General features: G+C 48.6%; 2 protein-coding genes and 1 pseudogene across 2 annotated transcripts; 2 read left to right on the forward strand and 1 right to left on the reverse strand.

Moving 5' to 3' along the window:
- Positions 1-13,602: 13,602 nt before the first annotated feature.
- Positions 13,603-15,295, forward strand: LOC119440097 (uncharacterized). Its single transcript, XM_037705036.2, has 2 exons — positions 13,603-14,075; positions 14,590-15,295. The coding sequence occupies exons 1-2, from the start codon at positions 13,622-13,624 to the stop codon at positions 14,976-14,978; spliced, it is 843 nt and encodes a 280-aa protein (XP_037560964.2). The 5' UTR covers positions 13,603-13,621; the 3' UTR covers positions 14,979-15,295.
- On the forward strand, positions 15,203-15,730 carry LOC125943042 (protein GVQW3-like; annotated as a pseudogene).
- Positions 15,731-19,194: 3,464 nt separating this feature from the next.
- LOC125943041 (uncharacterized) lies at positions 19,195-21,844 on the reverse strand. The gene is made up of 2 exons (XM_049661375.1): positions 21,625-21,844; positions 19,195-19,571 (listed from the first exon to the last, which is right to left on the reverse strand). The coding sequence occupies exons 1-2, from the start codon at positions 21,837-21,839 to the stop codon at positions 19,214-19,216; spliced, it is 573 nt and encodes a 190-aa protein (XP_049517332.1). The 5' UTR covers positions 21,840-21,844; the 3' UTR covers positions 19,195-19,213.
- Between the last annotated feature and the right edge of the window lie 394 nt (positions 21,845-22,238).

A 22,238-nucleotide genomic window follows, 5' to 3' on the forward strand; every position in this document is an offset into this window, starting at 1 on the left:
TACTATAACAAGTACGTGTGTAGATATGACATTTGCAAACGACATGTGTGACATCGAGATGACCGAACCGCTTGCAGTATACTGCTGCGATCACAAGGTTACTGTACTCATTTTCACAAAGTTGACCGGTGAAGTTTCCGATGTTCAATAAACATGTGTTTCACTGCCAACTTGTCTTCATTGATGTCACCAGTATCCACACAATGCACATCTCGTGAATCACGAAGCACACTACAGTAAACATAATGTTGATTGCAAAGGGGATGGTTAGGTATACGATGGGACAAGCTTCCCATAGCATCCATCTTCCTGTAGTGGAAGGGCCAATGATTTTTTTTCGAATTAGGATATGTTGACACATAGTACAAAAAAAAGAAAATAACACCAACCGGGGCGAAAATGGAATGTGAACGAATGGAAAAGACAAAATCTCGCAATGCAGGAAAATCTAATCGGAAGTCTAGAACTACAGTCGACAGTTGATAATCAGAAGCCTTGCATCGAAGTGGTCTCACGTCTTCATTCCAATAGCGGTTGAACGACTTCATTATCAGACTTCGCTCTGGTAAGGTTGTATGAAACCATCTGTTAACGGTCAACTGCTGCCCAAGGATGTATGCCGCGCGAATGCAGGGTCAGATCCACTGGCTTCGTCCAGAATGTATGCAGAAGGGTCTGAACAGATTAGATGGCAATCTAGACTCTAAATACATTGTACCCATATCTCATTCTTACAGAGTTACTCCAAAAAGAAGATAAAAATTCGAGCCACGTGCAGCCTCCTCTCCCTCAATTTGTATTCAACAGAACTCTCTGCTGTTTCAAGTCCGACATGTGCCGCCATCTATGGCAAGCGGCTGCGAAAGCCGTATGTTTACGGCGCGCAGTCGCGCAGTGTTTAGTTTGGCGCATGAAAGCTAAACTATCAGTGCGCGACCAAGAAATACACTCAGCTGTGCTGTTGCTCGGCTAAGTATGTCTCAAAGAACACACTGAAACCTCTTTAACGCTACCAAAGGGAGAAGTTCTTCCATTGTCGCGGCAATATTGTGTGCGCTATAGCGCTGCATAAGCCCTCATTCACACAGACGTCAAACGTTCCGTCGTGTCATCGTCACGGCACCGATTTTCGTCAGGAGAGAGGGTTTTGGAGCCGTTTTCTCATTAGAAACGGGTTGCCGGTGACGTAAAGCCGTCATCTACGTTGCTGTCCCCAGCAGGGTAATGGAGCCCCACCCCTAAAAAATTGACCAATCAGAAATTAAGAAGCCGTCGCTCAATACAGCCATATCAACACAATGATATCGATATTGTGTTGGTAATGTAATATTAAACAATTTCTTCTTACTTTATACAATCGTTGCACCAACATAAAATTGTTTACGAGATTCAATGCATGATGCAGAATATATTTCCCGAGGTTTAAGCGAACATGAGACCGGTCAGTGAGAGAGAGAGAGAGAGAAAAGTCATAAGGGAAAGGCAGGGAGGTTAACCAGGTTAAGCCCGGTAGGCTACCCTGAACTGGGGAAGGGGGAAAAGGGGTTGAAAGAGGAGAAGGAAGAGAGAAGTTCACACCCTACACATTTACACAGTCAAGCGTTCATCGCTGAGTTTCGTCACAGGCTGTCATACGGGCCAGTGCACCTTAAAAAGCGCAGCAGCGCGTTTGTAACCCTGCACATAGTAGACGCACGAGGCCACGGGCCCGAGATCTTCTCCGTAAAAGGCCTGTCGTCTAAGTGCCCCAAAGCAGTCCGAAGGGCACTCGTCTCATGTTCGTATCTGGGGCAGTCACATAAGAGATGTCTGGTGGTTCCCTCAACACCGCATGTGGTGCAGTTGGCACTGTCCGCCATTCCAATTAGAAATGAATAGGAATTTGTAAAAGAAACTCCTATTCGCCGGCGGCACAGTAATGTTTCTTCTCGTCGGTTTAAACCCGGTAAAAGTTGTAATTGCTTCTGTGGATGCATGGCATATAGGCACCCGTTGGTAAACTCTGGTGTATTCCATTTTCTTGGAGTTACAATATGGGCAAGACTGCTGAGGCGCCGCGCTGCATCCGTTCTTGAGAATGGTATTGAGATTCTTTCAAATTCTTCATGTGCCTCACGGGCAGCTTTGTCGACACATTCATTGCCAGTGATGTTGCGGTGCCCAGCTATATAGCCACAAAAATACAATGTCGTGGCCTCTGTCCACCGCTTGATGGTAGCGTAATCGTATCTCTGCTACCAATTGCTCACGTTGGCTGCGGTGCAGAGCTGATGAGAGTGTCTGTAGGGCTGACACACCGTACACAACTATGCTGCTGTCGGCGCACCACCACCGTCGCCTATTCGTACACTGCTCCGTCGCACCTGCTGTGCGTCTTTTTTTTTTTTTCGACGTGACGGTGACGCGACGGAACGTTTGACGGCTGTGTGAATCAGGCCTAAGAGCTGTCCGGCTCACACATCGTCAATGGCCAGTCATGTAAGCCTCTCTAAAATTCATTGATTATTTTACGATACTGACGTCAATTCGTCGATCAATTCCCGTCGAATCTTTCTGAGGGGTTTTGTAACCTCCATTTTTGTCGCAGTTTTCCTAGACAGCGTCAACGCTTTCAGAAATTAACACGGCGCCTGTTACATTTAGCGCATCCCATTGCAGACTATTGTCACTGCGAAGAAGTTGATGGTAACGAAAAGAAAAAGGACCTACCCTTTTGTGTGCCTGTTTTAGGCTGTATTAATCATTATCTCATCACGCTGTCAGAAAACGGACATGTTTATTGTACGCGATGCACTTTTGCAATAAAACGGAAACAACGCAATTACATAAAAAAAGATACCTTGATGCATTTGATTAATTTTCCTTGAGTGACGTCTACTAACGTTTTCAAATATAGCAATATCAAATAATGTACACAAATCTTCATCGACTAATCGCCTAGCCTGAACACTGGCGTATCTCGTGTAGTTTCGAAAAAAAATATGTGGGAGAGATAAAACGCAACATTTATCATCAGCGTACAAGTCACCCACCCACACGAAAAAAATGTGCTCTATGTGAAGCATTTACCAGGATATTTAAGCGTGGCAGGACAATATTAGTGGTGCCTAAAGAGCCACTGCCAGCTTTGGCCCTTTGTCTGTTGGCTATAGTCAGCGCAGCGCATTTTAGTACACGTACGCTGTGCGAATAAGCTAGCACACATAAAGTTGGCACGGCGACAGTAATGCGATAACGCTGTGCGAAAGAATCGTACTGACGTTATATATTCCCAATAAAGCCCGAACTGCCGGTAGCAGCTGCCGTTATCGCGCATGTGACACGCTGAACATGCGCAGTGTGCATCACTCGGCTGACAGGTGGCGCGCGGCGACAAGGAGCGGTATCTATGTACAGTACATTTGATTAAATCAAGCAGGCTAGGTGACTATTTGTCGTCGCCATGTTTCAAAGGAGATGGCAATAAATCATCATCATCATCATCATTGGTAACGCCATCATACGAACAAACGAGGCCTATAGCGGCTGCCTGTGCACGGTGATCAAGTAACTAATTTTACATGCAAATCCTGTTATTGCCACAGCAGTTATACAGACATTGCAGGCGAATTTCCGCCGTCGTCGTCGCAGTGACGTTCAATATAAAGACCAAGTTTCATAGGAGAAGAAGATATTGTTACGCGAAGGACGAGTCAATTATACGAGCAACTATTTACAGATTATATTTACAACAGCGGTTGCAGCGCTGACCGGTTTAATTCACAGCGCCAGCCCAGTTCGCTCTTCCTCCTCTTTTCTCGAGTGATGGCGCCCGCGCGGCTCGTTCATACAGCCAAATACAACACGCGTGTAGCATAATCCCCCGGCGGCAGAAGCGACGTCGCGGGGCGTCTAAATGTCATCACTGGGAGGGTGAGAGTGCTTCAGTCGTTTAACGTGCACGAAATCACTGGACTGGGAAGCGGATGGGGCGTCAGGGGCGATCTCGTAGGTGGGAGGAGTCACGGCGCGAAGCACTTGGTATGGGCCTGTGTAGCGAGACAGAAGTTTTTCTGTCAGGCTGACCTGACGTGTCGGAGACTATAGAAGCACCAAAGAACCAGGAGGGAAGTGCACATCTCCGTTTCGCCGGTCGCACAAACGCCTTTGACTCTCTTGGGAGTTCAGAAGGCGGTCAGGTTCAATTTCCCTTGCATGGGCAGCGCGGGTGACGGCGTCAAGTGCATATTCACTGGTCGGTGCCGCGTAGACAGGGAGGGTTGTGTTGAGGGCCAGTGCTGGTTCTCGGCCGAACAGAAGACAAAATGGGGAATAACCGGCTGTGTCGTGGCGCGAGGTATTATAAGCAAACGTAACAAACGGTAGAGCGAGGTCCCAGTCAGTGTGGTCTGAAGAGACATACTTCGTGAGCATGTCTGTGAGAGTGCGATTGAGACGCTCCGTAAGGCCATTTGTTTGCGGATGGTATGACGTGGATAGCCTGTACCTCGTAGCACAGGACTGCAGGATCTCTGCGATAACTATTGATAGGAATGTCCGGCCACGGTCTGTGAGTAGTTGTCGCGGAGCTCCATGTAATAATATCACGTCGCGTAGAAGAAAATCGGCGACATCTATTGCGTAGCTTGTAGGAAGCGCTCGGGTGATGGCGTAGCGCGTGGCGTAATCTGTGGCCCAGCGATCCACCTGTTCCCAGTGGTAGATCGAGGAAAAGGGCCAAGTAAGTCCAAACCAACCTGAAAGAATGGCTCCGCGGGAATGTCGAGTGGTTGAAGAAACCCGGCAGGGAGCGTCGATGCTGTCTTGCGTCGCTGGCATTTCTCACACGTTGCTACGTATCTTCGAACGGAGCGAGCAAGCCCTGGCCAAAAGAAGCGTCGGCGGATCTGGTCGTAGGTACGTGACACACCGAGGTGGCCGGCAGTGGGGAGGTCGTGAAGTTCGTGGAGAACAGCCGAGCGAAGGTGTTTAGGGGTCACAAGGAGTAATCCAGGGCTGTCGGGGTAAACTTTGTGACGGTAGAGTACGCCATATTGAAGAATGAATAAGCGAAGGGAACTGTCGGCAAGTAACGATTCCAGGCGCTCAATGATGATAAGCAAGGACGGGTCACGGCGCTGCTCTTCGGCGACATGGAGCAGTGGAAAAACAGAGCGCAGCCGTCGGTGTCAGTATCAGACGTAGAGGTCGGTATTGGACTGGGTAGCGAGAGAGGCAGTCTGCGTTCTGGTGTTGGCGTCCCGACTTGTAAGTCACTATGTAGGGATATTCTTGTAGTCGGAGGGGCCCAACGACCGAGCCGGCCAGTAGGATCCTTGAGCGACGAAAGCCAACAGAGCGCATGATGGTCTGTGATTACTGAGAAGAATTGCCCTATAAATATTGGCGGAACTTTGAAACAGCCCAGATGAGAGAAAGACATTCGCGCTCGGTAATCGAATAGTTGCGCTCTGCAGGTGATCGGAGCCGGCTAGCGTAGGCTATGACACGGTCGCGTCCATGTTGGCGTTGCGCTAAGACGGCGCCGATCCCATACGAAGCGGCATCGGTTCGGAACTCTGCAGGTGCGGACGGGTCAAAGTGGGCCAAGACAGGTGGATTGGTTAGAATCGTGATAAGGTGTGAAAACACGGCAACGTACCTGACGGGAACCTCACGTAAAAGGCACGTCTTTCTTCTTAAGTTCAGTGAGCGGTCGAGCGATTGTTGCGAAATCTTTCACGAACCGTCTGAAATACGAACAGAGTTCCACAATACTCCGGAAATCTTTGACAGACTGAGGTACAGGAAAAGCCATTACTGCTCGAATCTTCTCCGGGTCTGGTTGTACGCCGGAAGCATCGGCGAGATGGCCTAGCACAGTAATCTGTCGGCACCCGAAGTGGCACTTCGATGAGTTTAATTGTAGCGCAGCCTTGCGGCAGACGTGAAGGATAGCTGCGACGCGCTCAAGGTGCGTCTCAAATGTAGGTGAAAACACAAGGACGTCGTCGAGGTAACAAAGTCAAGTTAACCATTTGAAACGTGGCGGGGGCATTGCATAGACCGAACGGCATAACCTTGAGCTGGAAGAGGCCATCTAGAGTGACGAAAGCGGTCTTTTCTTGGTCTTTCTCACCTACGGAAATCGGCCAATAACCAGGTCAAAGGTCTATAGACGAAAAGGATTTGGCGCCGTGAAGACAATCAAGAGCGTCATCGACTCATGGTAAAGGGTAAACGTCCTTTTTAGTGATTCAGTTTAGGTAGCCGTAATCAACGCACAAACGCCACGTGTCATCTTTCTTTTTGACGAGCACACCCGGCGACGCCCAAGGACTCGACGAGGGCTCAACAATGCCTTTGGCGAGCATCTTGTTTACTTCCTGCTGAATAACTTGCCGCACTGCCGTGGACACGCGATATGGTCGGCGGTGAATAGGAACAGCATCATCAGTGTGTATTCGATGCTTAACAAGGGACGTCTGACCAAGTGGTCGATTGTCAGTGTCAAACATGTCGCGGTAAGAAAGCAAAAGGCGATATAGGGCGGCTGCTTGAGTAGTTGCGAGGTCCGGAGCGACCACGGGACGTAATAGGTCATCGAGGTTCATGGCATCCTGCGGGTAATCAGGAGGATCTGGAGACGCGTCGGCTAGAAAAGCAGTGACGTGGTCGTCTGTCACTGACTGGAGCGGGGCCACCGCAATGCCTTCTGGTAACACTTGCTTGGTCACGTCAAAATTTATAGCGGGGACGCACATCCGATTAGCGGCAAGGGTATACCGACGGAGTGTGGCACAGAGATGTCGCGCGCCAGGAGAACAGCAAGAATTGGTACGACGACATAGTTGCCATCAGGCACGGTTGCTGTTGAAGCCAATTCGACGAAGGATAGGGCTTTTGGAAGTAAGCGAACAAACGCTGTAGTGCAGAGGGTGTTCGGTTGTTCGGGGCGAACGTCTGAATTGAGGGGAAGATCGAGGCACAGCGTACCGGCGGAACAGTCAATGAGGGCAGAATGCGTCGTCAGAAAGTCGAGCCCGAAGATTAGGTCACGAGGACAACTGGTCAGCACGGTGAACAGGACTGGAACTTGGCGGCCAGCCTTTCCTATGCCAGCAGTGCACATACCGCTGACGGCAATAGTGGTGCATTTGGCGACGCGTACGGCTCGAGTGATGGCGGGCGTAAGCACTTTTTTGAAGCGACGACATAGGTTAGCGCTCATTATAGACACTTGGGCTCCAGTATCAACCAATGCCGTCAACGGAACACCATCTATGTATACTTCAATTAGCTTCGTGTTCGTGAGGAGCGTCAACGGAGTATTTGGACAGGACGAACGTGATGCAGCAATATTTCTTTATTCGCATAAGAATACATGGAAATGTACCGGAACTAAAAGCCACGAACATGGATTGAAAGTGTTCGAAGGCCCGACAACAGGCAAGGCAAATGTTGCACGAGTATACCAGCGCCCTTAAAAAAAATCAGATCTGTACCCATCGCATAAATGATATCACGATTGGCATGTTATACAGAGAAACCACAAACGATATGAAGACAGTTTACACAGGCAAAGATGCACTTAAATATATTAAACGTTTAATTCTGGGGTATTACGCTCCACAACCACGATTTGATTGAGACACGCCGCAGTACGCCATCTTGGACTCCGGATTAATTTTGACCACCTGGGGTTCTTTAACGTGCACCCAATTCACAGTCGACGGGCGTTCTTGCATTTCACCCCCATCGAAATGCGGCCGGGACTCGAACCCACGCCCTCGGGCTCAGTAGCGCAACGTCATAGCCACTATGCCACCGGGGCGGGAGTCCTTAAATACAGGGTGCCGCGAAGCCAACTTACACATTTCAAATGCGAATAATGCGCCGCCGCGATAGCTTGTAGTGGTTGGCGGGGGGACGCCATTTCATGACGGTTTGGTGCGGAGTCGGTACTTTCGGAATTGCAGGGCCGTAAATCCTTAAAAATTACAATGAACAAACAGTGAACCTTGGTTCAGAACGTTATGTGACTATGTTTATGGCTTTGTTACAACTGCTTCGCACTGACCCTAAATACCTATATTTCCAGCAAAATGGAGCAACAGCCCACACCACGCGAAACAGTATGGCTGTACTTCGCAAAATGTTCGGAACTGTTATCTCTCGTTTCGGCGAAATCGCTAGGACAGCTCGGTCAGCCGACCTCAGTGTACCAGGGCCGGTATTTTGTAGCGATGCCTTTCCGGTGCTAATGCCTTTTGGCGCTTATCGCGCTTTGTCAGTGGTCAGAGCGACGGTCCGCTGACGTTATCAACGGGATCAGCCGGCCGTGAGCGGTGGATGACAAGACTAGTATAGAATAAGTCATAAGGCATCGCTACAAAATACCGGCCCAGACTTTTTACTGTGGGGGTTCCAGAAGACCGTGTGTTCCAGAGGAATATCATGAGTGTTCAAGAACTCAAGCAAGCCATTGGTGGCGAAGTTGCCGCCATTGATGAGGACCTACGCAGGCGCGTGTGCGATACCTTCAAGAAACGTTTGCAACAATGCATTTATGTAAACGGAGGCCATCTGCCTGATGTAGTTTTCAAAATATAATACGGATTTGCGAATAATCGAAAATTTCGAACAACGAATCCAATAGCCTTCTATTCGATTCCGTACTACAAACGCATAGGGCATATTCGAAATACCGAATATCTTTCGAATATTTTTCGCATAACCCGCACCGACGGGTAAAATCCTGAGGAATGAAACGTTGGTACAGCGAGGGGACATTTTTCTTCGTTAATTCACTGAATTACCAATATGCACGCAGTCCAATCTTTTACTGCTCTGTTTTTTGTTGGATTATATTGTTGGATTATTTTTTGTTGGACTAGCCTGGCTTCTGGGGACCTGTTTTCTCTGAGATTTCTCCCAGGATAGTTCTGCCGGACGATGTCCTGGCAGCAACAGAAAAACCCACCTGAGTTATGCAACACCCCAGGTGGGCAGAAAGGTTCACTGATCGTGTTCCATTAAGCCAATGTCATCACCGGTGCAGGGTTCACCATTTCAGAGTCTGCTTCCAGGTGATTGGTTGGCCGCATAGACCACAGGGACGCCCCCCGGGTTAGACATGGGTCGGACGCCCCTGACAAACGCCGATTCCCCATCGGTGAAGCTGACCCAATTGTTCGGGCGCAGGCACGATACCATGCAACCTTCCCGATCTCCTGACGCAGCAGCACTAACAGTGCTGCCACTTGCAGTTTCGGGCAGCCCAGCCGAAGACAGACCGCCCTCCACAGCTCTCGGCAGACCAGGCCCAGTTCTGCTTACCTATGGCACATCCCACTGCACCGACCGTGCAGGAGGGGGTGGACAGCCCGCGCTGAATTTTGCCGGGTGTCTGTTACTTTTTGAGTACAAACGTTTTCCCCCTCACTGCCGCCGTGGTCCTCCGAGTCCAGACACACAGCGTGAGCTCTCCCTCTTAGCCATGTGGGTCCCTTTACCACCCACACGTTGCCCCTGACGCACCCCGTGGAGGTGGGGAGAGCTCCCATCCAGAGGCCGCGACTTCACCCAGGCTAGATTACACGGACACGCCACCATCCGCATCGTTCAGGCACCTCTGGACCATGAATGAATACCGGACTCAACCAGACACCCGACTTCTGAGATCCGACTTCCACGCTGTGGCCTCCAGTGAGCTGGATTACACAGGCACGCAACTAACCCCCAGCCCTAACAGCGTGGTAATTGACTCTCCCAAGGAATGCAATTCCATACCAAGGCTTCCAGGAAGTTGGATTACAGAGGCGTACCAAAGCCCCCAGCCAAATCGGTACGGTTCCTGCTCACGCGGTCTCCCTTGTGAGCACAGATTGTTACTCTTCCTTGGATGCAAGCCGGCAGTACTCGAATTCATCCGGCATCATTAGTGTGTAGGCTGATCAACACCTTGCCCCCACGCAATGGGTTACAAAGGCTCGCCACAAACCTCCGGCATGGACCAGCCATGGCATAGTACAACGCAACACACTATGCGCGCCACAAGAAGTATTGGCCCGCCACAAGAAGTATTGGCCCGCCAAACAGTATGCCCCCGACCTTACACGGTTCAGTCAGGGCCGGGCACCCTTCCCAGGACCTTCACTCATACTGGGTGCAGCAAGGCATGCCGGCCTACCGAGCCACCTCCCAGGGCCGGGACGCTAGCCAGAGCTATACGTCCTGTACCCATTTACGTTGGGTCATCGTCGGACCGAAGTCCTCCCATCGAGCGTGACGGCCTACCCTACTACTGTCACCTCGTTGGTCATGTTGTGGCCGACCCACGTACTCGAGTTGGCGGGGGCGTTAACTCCCCGAATGCCACCCGTGAAAGGCACCTCTGCCGGGCGCCGTAGCGTCCTCGAGATTGGTGATTCCCTTGTACACCAGGCCTCTGGCTGGGAAGCCATCTCTCCCCTAGTATTAAAGCGGTTGGGTTGACGTCACGCCGGCCCTACCCAGAGGGCCTACCGCATCAGTGACAGGAGGCCTGAGTCCTGACATCAGGAAACTCCCGATAGTCACCTTACGGTACTATTCCGAAACCCGAAGGCTTGGTTTCGCTTCCTCGCCCTCTTAGCCACTTTACAGTGTTGCCCGCGGCGTCCCACGTGGAGGGGGGGGGGGGCGACGTTCTACACAGGCAGCGCTTCCTTGATCGAGATCGCCGGCTTGGATTACACGAGAGTGTAATCCAAGCCGGTTTTTTTTTTAAACTTGAGTGTCACCGAAGCGAATGTGCTACCAGTCCACTATCATCATCATGAGATCGGTGGTTTTGTTGGCCAGGTTCTTGGCGATACACCGGGACCCTCTCACGTGCTTTCACTCTATACTCTCGTTTTCGCCGTAAAGCCCAGTAAAGCGAGCCGCCTATAATTGCTCGTTTGTGTAGTTTTCGGTCGGCAACGCTCGCTGGTTGCGCGGAAGTTCCTGCTCCGTAGCGTGGCGAACCATGAGTAGCGAACAGGAGACGGCCCCAAGAAAGCAACGAATTGTAGTATCGAGCTTTCTTGACCGAACTGAGGCTGGATCGTCAAAGTGGCGCGCTTGTGGTTGTGTTTTGAAGATGCCGACAAACACCACTACGCTGTTGATAAAGCACCTGAAGCGCCATCCAGCTGCCCACAAGGAGTATAATACTAGCGCCGCAGCCGCCACACCGACTCGGGCGTCGAAAAATGTCGATAGTAGGCAGGCAAGTCGGTGCGCAGCTTTTCTTCCACGGCGAAGCGCCAACAGCACCCGCTTCCCGGGAGCTCACCATGAAAATTGCCGCGTTTATTGCGACTGGCCTGCATAGTTAAGAAGAACCAGGCTTTATTGCACTCATGGAATGCGCAGCTCCAGATTTCACAGTTCCTAGCCGGACAACGTTTTCTCAAAGCGTTGTTCCTGAATTGCACGCCGCAGCAAGATGTGCTGTCCACGAGAATTTGCATAACATCTTGAAGACTAGCTCGGCCTCAATCGCAATCACCACAGACGGGTCGACATGTTACGTGCTGGTTACAGTTTTGAAGCGATGACATGCCATGTGTTCAGCGACGAATTTGTGCCTCACAATTTTGTGCTTGGGTGCCAGTCGCTCCGTCAGAGCCACACAGCAAGTAACTTGCGTTCTCTGCTTCGGGAAGTTTTGATAGAATGGGATATCAGTGACAGCCTTCCGTGTTTTGTAGTCACGGTCACATCGAAAAATTTTGTTTCAGCTGTTGGGCAGGCGCCGTGAGTTCGTGTTTCATGCTCCGCGCATACTCTGCAATTTTCTGTTCAAGACGCCAAGAAAGAAACGATTGGCTTGCCAACGTATGTTCCAAAGCGCGAACTATCGTCGGCCGCTACAAACAGAGCAACACTACGGGGGCTAGACTGCAGGAAATACACAAGCAGCTTGGCTTGGATCCACCACTCAAGCTCATCCAAGATGTTCCAACACGATGGAACCGCGAATTTGCGATGATAGCTTGTCTGCTGAAGCTGAAGACTGCTGTTACAATCGACCTGACCGAAAATGATTCGGTTTAAAACTTGGCAAGTGTTGAGTGGCGCCAAGTGTCAGCATTAGTGACAGTTCTTCACTTCAGCCAGTGGAAAAGGCTGCAACAGCTGCGTGTGCCGAGTCTTACCCAAAGCTCTCTCTGCTTGTGGCCCTCGTTCACTGCATGCAGCTGTTGCTATGCAAAAAAACAAGTGACAGTGAAGGGTATGACTTTTCGAAGAACCGTTTAAAATCTCTAAAAACCAGGTTTCGGGGTGCAAGCACTACTCCACCGATTTGTCTTGCCACATTGCTTGATCCTCGTTTTAAGGATGTATGATACAATGATGAAAAGCAGGAAGTACAACCTCTGTTGCAATCAGTGCTTCAAGAAATGTGTTGCAGTTCTGCAGGCCAGGAGATGCCTGCGGGAGTGCAGTGGTAACCAAAGTGGACAAGCCAGTGAGTGTTCTCCGGTGTGAAAGATTTTCAGTGTGGCTGCAGGACAAAAAGAGAGTGCTGATCCATTAATGCAGGAATTATCAGATTACCTTCAAGCTCCACTGCTGCCTCGTGTTCTTCTTCTTTCTGGGGTTTTACGTGCCAAAACCAGATATGATTATCAGGCACGCCGTAGTGGAGGACTCCGGAATAATTTTGATCACCTGGGATTCTTTAACGTGCACTACAACGCAAGCACACGGGCGTTTTTGCATTTCGCCTCCATCGAAATGTGGCCGGCGCGGCCGGGATTTGATCCCGCGATCTCGTGCTCAGCAGCGCAATGCCTTAGCTGACTGAGCAACCGCGGCAGGTCTGCTGCCACGTGAGGACAGCCCGTTTCAGTGGTGGCAGACAGTAGGGAAAGCGAACTACAAAAAGCGAGTGAATGCAGCCAGCAAATGACTACCTTTCTATTCCTGCAGCCCAGGTGCCAAGCGAAAGGTTTTCCTCAGCCTGCTCTAACACAGTTACTAGCAGGAGGGAGTCACTCTGTTTAAAACATGTTGAAAAACTAGTGGGCCTCTTCGATTATGCAATCCCGGTCTGTCCGCAAACCGTCCGTGGCTTCCGGTCTGACTAGCCCTGACACAAGAGCGCGTCACAAGTCACGTGATCCAGCTGTCTGGGACCGTCCGAGATTTCGGTCGAAGCACCGCGACCGGAAGTGACTTTCCTGGCTGCGTCGTCTGCTCTTCGCTACTCGTAGATAGCCATTCTCAGACAGAGTTCCAAGCAGCCAGCCGTGTTCTTTTCACAGGCATGTCGTTTGCAGAAATGGCAGGCGATCTAAATCTCGCTGCTGCTTTCATTGACGAGCTCGCGTTCGACTCGGACGACGCTTTTGAGTTTGAGTCTAATGAGGATGAGGAGGCAACTGACCTTTTCGTCGCCTCCGTGACATCTGCCCTCCTAGCAAGAGACGAAAGGAACCGAGTGCCATTCTACGTGGAAAGCGTCGTGTCGCATTACATGGACTTTGAATTCAAGAAGCTGTTTAGGCTGTCGCGAAGTACGGCTGCAACTCTCACTGCTGAGTTTGCAACTTCTGCTCACTACCCGGAAGGCTGTCGCGGAAGGCCGAAGATCTCAGCCGAGAAGACAATGCTTATCGCGTTAACCTACCTTGGCACTCAAGCGTCAATGTACAGCATTGCTGACAAATTCGACGTGAGTGAGTCGACAGTGCACAGTGCAATTTGCCGCATTCTTGGGTTCCTGCTCTCCATCGGCGCGCGAGAAATTCACTGGCCGGATCACGATGAAGGAGCGCGGAACAAACGCGCATTTCAGGCTCTATATCGCCACCAAGGACGCGGAGCTGGCCTTCCAGATGTAATTGGGGCCATCGACGGCTGCCATATCCGCATTGTTAGACCCACGGAGCGCGAGGAAGATTACTACAATCGCAAGAAATTTCACTCCATCATCCTCCAGGGCATCTGCAATGCGGACATGGTGTTCACCGACGTGTTCGTCGGCTACCCTGGGAGAGCCCACGACGCCCGAGTGCTGGAAGAAAGCTTCTTCTTTGAGAACGCCACGGGGAAGTGTGAAGGTATGGAGTATAATATTTTATAAATTCATAATTAAATTTTTGAGGTTTCATATGCCAAAGCATCTGATTGTAAGGCACGCCGTAGTGGGGCATTCCGTAATTATTTTGGCCACTTGGATTTCCTTAACGTGCACCTAAATCTAAGTAGACGAGCGCTTTTGCTAATTGGCCCTATCGAAAAGTAGCCGCCGCGGCCACTGAGCTACTACGACGGGTGTTTTGTAAATTGATACTTGTGAAGTTTTTATTATGCTGTTCGTTCAGCTCTCTGTGAGAAAGAACAGCCCAGCATGACTGATCGTCATGTCTTTCACTCGTTTCGCTGGAGCCGTAAACAAGCACTAGTGTGTGCATTTGTTCTTTGTTCGTAGTCGAATAGTCTGTCTGTAGGTTATATTATGGAAACCATGTGTTGGAATATTTGCAGCACGCCTTGTGCATCAGTTAGATGGCATGCATATTATGCAGATATGTTGTTATGCCATTATATGAAGCATTACAGGTATTCTTGCAGGAGGCTACATCTTGGGTAATGCAGCTTATCCACTGCTGCCCTGGTTGCTGCCACCCTACCGACAGTGCAAAGGAAACTGGCAGCCTTGGATGGAGAAATTCAACGTCGTTCACAGTAGGCAGAGGGTGGTTATCGAAGGCACGTTTGGGATTCTGAAGGCACGATTCCAGCGTCTGGCCTACATCGATGTTGCGTCAATTGAAAAGGCAGTGGAGATTGTCATGGCAGCCTGTGTATTGCACAATATCAGCATGAAATGTGCTGACGAAATGCAGGATGTGGAAGGAGTAGAGAGTGGCACAGATGTTTCACCGATAGATCCACTCAATGCGCAGCAGATGTCCTCCCTGGCAGCCAGGATACGGGACACCCTGGCACAAAGTTTGTGAGCATGTCGCCTGTTCGACATGATACGGGGTCTGTTAGAAAAGTAGCCGACATTTTTTTGCGAACACCTGATGGATATGAAGCAAGCGCGCTTGCATCAGCTGACCTTGAACCTTCCTACGCATGCGCGAATTTTTTCTCGGCTGTTGGTAGCGTCAGTCGTTGGGACGCAGCATTTGAGTGAGGTAGTGCGCAATGCTCTCGTCGGTTTTTTTATTCAAGGAAAATGGCGGTGCGACTGGAGCAGCACTACTGCATCGAATTTTGCTAGGAACTGGGTGACAGCCAAGTGAAAACCATTCGGGAGATTCAGACGGCTATTGGTGACGATGCTATGAGCAGCACACAGATTAAGGAGTGGCACAACCGGTTTAAAGACGGCCGCACATCGGTGGAGAGCGAGCCACGCTCCGGTCTGCCATCAACATGCCGAAATGACCAGGTTATTGCCGAAGTGAACGCTGTGGTGATGCGGGACGGTCGTGTGACTATCTGAGAAATTGCGGAAGAGGTGGGCATCAGCATTTTTTCTGCACATTCCATTATGACCGAAGATTTGGCCATGAAGAGAGTTGCGGCGAAATTCGTGGCGACGCTGCTCACGGTGGAGCAAAAGCAACTTCGTGTTGAAGTTTCACAGGAAATGTTGGATTCCACAATCAGTGACCCCGACTTCATGAACACCATAATCACTGGTGACGAGTCTTGGGTGTACGAGTACGACCCAGAAACGAAATCCCAGTCGTCACAGTAGCAGCATTCCACGTCACCAAGACCAAAGAAGGCCCGCCAAGTGCACAGCTACGTCAAAGTTATACTGAGTGCTTTCTTAGACTCCCACGGTGTGGTACACCATGAGTACGCACCACAGGGTCAAACAATCACCAAAGAGTACTACAGGGATGTCCTCCGTCGCTTACGTGATGCTGTGTGGCGCAAGAGACCAGAGTTGTGGTCAACAGAAAATTGGCGCATTCATTACGACAATGCTCCTGTACATTCCTCGCACTTGATTCAGTCTTTTTTGGCAAAAAACCAGACTTATTTAGTTCAACAGGCTCCTTATTGACCTGATATGGCCCCCTGCGACTTCTGGCTGTTTCCCAAAATCAAGAGGCCATTGAAAGGAGCGCGATTTCAGACAAGAGAGGACATTATGGCTGCCAAGATAGCCGAGCTGAACTCCATTCCGACAGAGGACTGGGAGAAGTGTGTGGAGTCCCAAGGAGACTACTTTAAGGCTGATTAGGTTACAATGCTGCAGTTATGCCAGTTTTTTTCTTCGACCAAAGGTCGGATACTTTTCTAACAGACCTCGTATAAGCGCTAGCAGCAACTTGTCAAAGTGTTCACTGTAATGCTCAGAAATTTTGTTTCGCAAAAAGGGAAGGGCTAGTACAATGCTACTATCATGTCCCTTTACTACGTTTCATACATAACTAGCAACACCGCTTGCATCAGCTAATAAAAGGTGGTGGTGTCACGTAGCTCCTGTAGAATGAAGTCTGATGCGGCTGTATACAAACATATGGAGTATTTATTACATGACATTTGTTGGACATCTGAACCTATTTACTAACAAACAAGATGAATGTGAAGGTTGTGTAACCAGAGGCCACAGCTTATTACTTGATCCCTCAGCCCAAAAATAGTCCACCACATACTTGGAAGCACAGAAGTACACAAATTATATGTGATTTGATGTAACCATGTGTCCACAAGTTGTAGTTCGTAGAAAGTGTAACAGATCAAAGAGAACTACAGTGCGAGCTTTCCATGACTGCACTACTTGCATAGCTTCTGCAGCATTGCCTGCTATGTATAAAGTGTTATTTGCATAGCATTCTCTGTTGTGAAAGTGAGTGCCATGGTTATGTTATGTACCTTTGTTCATTTGTGTACAAGTCAGTCAAGTGACACCGCACCAGAATGTTTGTGAAAAATACATTTTATTATGTCCATCATATGCAACATTACTTTGAAGTTGGAGTGACTGCACAGCTTGTACAAATCTTTTCCAGAAGCGCATTGTTTACCTGCAAGCATGCCACTTAGGTGTCAAGGATAGTGTACTGCGTTAATATCACCCTATGCTTCACCTGTGATGACTATTGTATACAGTTACACTGTACTTATTGCAACATCAAGGTGCTCACACCCCCAGGAAAGCCTGTAAGCTTACATACATACAGTAAAGAAGGTGCGCCCGTTAAGGAACCCCAGGTAGTCAAAATTTATCCTGGAGCCCTCCACTACAATGTGCCTCATAATCAAAACTTGCTTTAGCACGTGAAACCTCAGAAAGAAGAAGACAATGAAAAAAAAATGGAGCCAACTTGTCTAACCATGAATTTCTTCATGCATTACTTAGAGGGTGTGTTTGCTATGTATACGCCAAATGTACTGGGGAGAAAGCTGTCCATGTCATTGTTAAGCTTGTTGCAGTTCACATGTAGCATGCCATGCATCTCTTATAAATGAGTATGACTGTTCTCTATGTTGTATTGAAAGTAGCCCGGCCTGCCTTGTGATGACCATGGAAGCTTTTCAAACTAGTCATGTTGATTCCTGCATTTATACAGCAGGTGTGGTTTCCACAGTATTTCGTTGATTCAGGTTGAAATAAACATACAGCTTGTAAAAACGAGCTGATAAAATTTTTATGTTATTGCATTGCGGGGCAAGAAATATGTTCACTGTAATGTGCATTGCTCTGACATCGTCTTGTGTGCTTTCTGTACTATATTCAATGTAAAGTATTTCTTAACAAGAGAAATAAATAAATAAAAAAGGAATAAAATGCTGTGTATCATTATCTTTCATGAGGCCTGAATGCAGCCAAAATATGCATGCCAAGCAAGAATACTTTTGCCTGAAAAATATTAAGACCTCTACTTCTTTAGGCACAGTTCTTCTTTGCCTAGTCTTCGGACGCACCAGCAACACATCTCTCTTCAAGAACGGTGGCCAGCCTCAAAAGAATACTGTTGCGCTCCTGCAGGCACTTATTGCGGTTTGTTTCCGCCTCCTTTAGAGCAGCGAGACGTTCCTCGTGCCTTCTTTGTCGATTTCTTTCTGCTGCCTCCAGGTTTGCCAGGACGCTTGACAGTAGTGCCTGGCCGTTGCTTTGGCGCCTTTTCTTGGCCTGAGGGGCTGGTTAGGGCTGCTGTTGGGATGGTGGCTCCTCCTCGATGTCCCTATCCAACCCCTGACTCTCCTGGGAGCAATCAGCCTGCAGCTGCTCACTATCATTATCTTTCATGAGGCCTGAATGCAGCCAAAATATGCATGCCAAGAAAGAATACTTTTGCCTGAAAAATATTAAGACCTCTATTTCTTTAGGCACAGTTCTTCTTTGCCTAGTCTTCGGACGCACCAGGAACACATCTCTCTTCAAGAGCGGTGGCCAGCCTCAAAAGAATACTGTTGCGCTCCTGCAGGCGCTTATTGCGGTTTGTTTCCGCCTCCTTTAGAGCAGCGAGACGTTCCTCGTGCCTTCTTTGTCGATTTCTTTCTGCTGCCTCTAGGTTTGCCAGGACGCTTGACAGTAGTGCCTGGCCGTTGCTTTGGCGCCTTTTCTTGGCCTGAGGGGCTGGTTGGGGCTGCTGTTGGGATGGTGGCTCCCCCTCGATGTCCCTATCCACCCCCTAGCTCTCCTGGGAGCAATCGGCCTGCAGCTGCTCACTATCATTATCTTTCATGAGGCCTGAATGCAGCCAAAATATGCATGCCAAGCAAGAATACTTTTGCCTGAAAAATATTAAGACCTCTATTTCTTTAGGCACAGTTCTTCTTTGCCTAGTCTTCGGACGCACCAGGAACACATCTCTCTTCAAGAGCGGTGGCCAGCCTCAAAAGAATACTGTTGCGCACCTGCAGGCACTTATTGCGGTTTGTTTCCGCCTCCTTTAGAGCTGCGAGACATTCCTCGTGCCTTCTTTGTCGATTTCTTTCTGCTGCCTCTAGGTTTGCCAGGACGCTTGACAGTAGTGCCTGGCCGTTACTTTGGCGCCTTTTCTTGCCCTGAGGGGCTGGTTGGGGCTGCTGTTGGGATGGTGGCTCCTCCTCGATGTTCCTATCCACCCCCTGGCTCTCCTGGGAGCAATCGGCCTGCAGCTGCTCACTATCATTATCTTTCATGAGGCCTGAATGCAGCCAAAATATGCATGCCAAGCAAGAATACTTTTGCCTGAAAAATATTAAGACCTCTATTTCTTTAGGCACAGTTCTTATTTGCCTAGTCTTCGGACGCACCAGGAACACGTCTCTCTTCAAGAGCGGTGGCCAGCCTCAAAAGAATACTGTTGCGCTCCTGCAGGCACTTATTGCGGTTTGTTTCCGCCTCCTTTAGAGCAGCGAGACGTTCCTCGTGCCTTCTTTGTCGATTTCTTTCTGCTGCCTCTAGGTTTGCCAGGACGCTTGACAGTAGTGCCTGGCCGTTGCTTTGGCGCCTTTTCTTGGCCTGAGGGGCTGGTTGGGGCTGCTGTTGGGATGGTGGCTCCTCCTCGATGTCCCTATCCACCCCCTGGCTCTCCTGGGAGCAATCGGCCTGCAGCTGCTCACTGCCCCCACTTGTACCAGCAGCTGGCTGAACGCTAAGGGAAGCAGGATACATATTTTTTGGATGTCTTCACAAACGCATACTCATATTCATGTTGCAAACCAAATTGTTTATCTGTACATTTTTGTTAACTTTTCTTTGCTTCATAGTTTAACAGCCAATGAATCATGCAGTGGCAACCTTATTATGATTATAAGAGGACTAATTTGCGTGGAGCATATTTTAAAAAATGTGGTTGATCCCTCTTATATAGGAATCGGTATAGAACACGAAAGTGAAACGTGTCTTCACAGAAGTAGTGTAATGTTTATTGCACATTGATATATAATGTCTATTGGTGTTTTGTGGCTAAAGCGCCCTTAGGCGTTGATGCACCCACGCTGACGCCTGGTGGCACGTCTCCTCCATCACGACTACCAACGTCGATGACCATGAGCAACCGTCGTGCATATGGAAGCTGCACTACGCTGCACACGCTAGCACAACGCGAAAGACGAAGCACGTAACTGACACACTAATACAACGCGCAAGACAAAGCACGTAACTGAATCGTCGCCGAGTCAAATCAGCGCGTACAGCGCGTCGTAATTGCAGCCTCCGCGATCAACTTCAGAAACATTTTCAGAGCTAATTGCGGAGGCCACGCTCCGCTGTGCTGAGTACGGTGAACGCCACTACCAACGCCACCTAGGTGGCGTTGGTAGTGCTTCTTGATGCCAGCGTCCCTTCGGATGCTGGCATCGAGGCGTCGTAGTGCTGAGACCACCGAAGCGTTCACTGTCGGTGCGCGTTAGTGTCATAGTGCAGTACTTCTCTTTTCTGCTCGTAGGCGGCGGCACCGCCCCGAGCAAGAGCGCGGGTACACGGAGGAGTGTTAGATATATAAGGCGCGTCTGTGTAGCTCTCTGCAAATGCGTTTGTGGCGCAATGGGTTAAACGCTCGGCGATCTATCGTCGCGGACCGAGAGGTCGTGGGTTCGATTTCGAAATTTTGCATGTTTGTGGAACTTTTTCTTCTGGTTTCTTTCTTTGTATTATGTTCTATGACGTATTTCCGTGACGGAAATACGTCAGTGAAGTCTTGGTGGACCCCGGCATAAAACACTTTCGTGTTAAAAAATAATTGGCTAGCAATTTATATTGTCAGTTGTATTGCATCAACAATATGACTGCCATAGCATTGTAATGCTGCAACAATGACACATTTAAATTGTACTAAGGGTGCTGTGCTCACTTGTACCTCGAAGCGCTACAGCAACGGAACTCTCCCTCTGGATCTGACCTCTATTTCTGCATCATCCAGCAAAGGTGTGTATGATTTCTATTTCAGAATGTTCTTCAGGGGATATTACTCTATCGTAAACTAGAAATAATGGTGACTGCTCTGTGAAATGATGGCCAATTGCAATTTATGAAATATAGGGGGTCTGTTAGTTTTCCTCATACCAGTAGAGGTCTGCAAGAAGCACTTCCTGCTTTTTAGTTTTCATTTTTTAGTTTAAACACACTGTTTTTGAATTATGAGCATATAGTGCAATGCAGCCTGTTCAGGTAGATTACCTGAAGAGGCATATATTACTATCACGATAAATCACACTGTCCTGATACCAAATAAAAACATTCATATTTACCTATTTGATTATTATTAATAGTGAACATACTGCCGTTGTGTGGCGCTGAATCCGAGGCGTAACTCAGTCATGTCCCCTTAATAAAAATACTAAGACTGCAAACACTTTTGGGATAGTGGTCCTTAATACGTGCCACGGAATACATTGGTGTATCATTTCTGTTTGCCAGAAGCATTGCGCTAGCATTAAGGGCCAATGTGACAGAACTGCATCGTGTGTCACAGTATAATTTAGGGGAGGACATCCTGAATGTCGGGAAGGCGTCACGACGGCTGGAATGCTATTTCAAAATAGCAACATGTATAACATGAAAGAAACAATGTAAAAGATTGTCAGTAGGTGTTTTTTATTTGCTACCTTGATGACATAATTTGTTATGCAAGTGTGTGATGATCACCTTTTAAGGTGGTCATCACATGTAAGTCAACTTATTAAAAATAATAAAAAGAAACCTACCCAAGGCTGGTCCGCACCTGACCCGGGCCCATTAGGTAGGGAGGGTTTAGCATGTGACTTTGGTAAAAATGTCGCTCAGTTCCCTGTGTATGTGAACCATATGCCACAGATAAATGCACTAAAAGTTCATTACTGCACACTGCTGGTGCATATTTATGACAGTGTGATGCAACCTCATTGAAACCTGTACGCTGTATAACGGGATATTTGGCCATGGGTAGTAATTATAGGAAAGCACAACATATTCAATTATTTGTGACACAGACTATCACATTTCTATTATATGTGCATTTAGAGAAACCTGTGCTCGTGATCTACAGGGAGAATTTAGGCTCTTAACATTGCTTGTGAAGCACAGAAACAGAATGTATCCTGCAATTGCTTTAAGTTTGTAACTTCAAGAAAGGGTCATCATGACGTGAATTGCCAGGTATACACACTTCAATGTGCTTTGTATTTTAGTTTATGAACAGGACTCGCATCACTTTAATTCAGTCCTTGACAATGTCTAATGGTAAAAAGAAAACATTACATATAGTCCATCACCAATTTTGTCATTTTATGTAAAGTATCAGTTTGCACTGTAATATTTACATAAAGCATGCAGGCAGAAT

The sequence above is a fragment of the Dermacentor silvarum genome, chromosome 2 (assembly GCF_013339745.2).
Source record: "Dermacentor silvarum isolate Dsil-2018 chromosome 2, BIME_Dsil_1.4, whole genome shotgun sequence".
Classification (NCBI taxonomy): Eukaryota; Metazoa; Arthropoda; class Arachnida; order Ixodida; family Ixodidae; genus Dermacentor; species Dermacentor silvarum.

What these genes read in the sequence shown, in the direction of transcription:
- LOC119440097 (XM_037705036.2), top strand. Translation starts at nt 13,622, where the DNA reads ATGCTTATCGCGTTAACCTACCTTGGCACTCAAGCGTCAATGTACAGC. An exon ending in CGCCACGGGGAAGTGTGAAG is followed by an intron (nt 14,076 to 14,589) that starts GTATGGAGTATA and finishes GTATTCTTGCAG; the next exon opens with GAGGCTACATCTTGGGTAAT.
- LOC125943041 (XM_049661375.1), bottom strand. Translation starts at nt 21,839, where the DNA reads ATGGCCAAATATCCCGTTATACAGCGTACAGGTTTCAATGAGGTTGCA. An exon ending in CAGGTGCGGACCAGCCTTGG is followed by an intron (nt 19,572 to 21,624) that starts GTAGGTTTCTTT and finishes TGCTTCCCTTAG; the next exon opens with CGTTCAGCCAGCTGCTGGTA.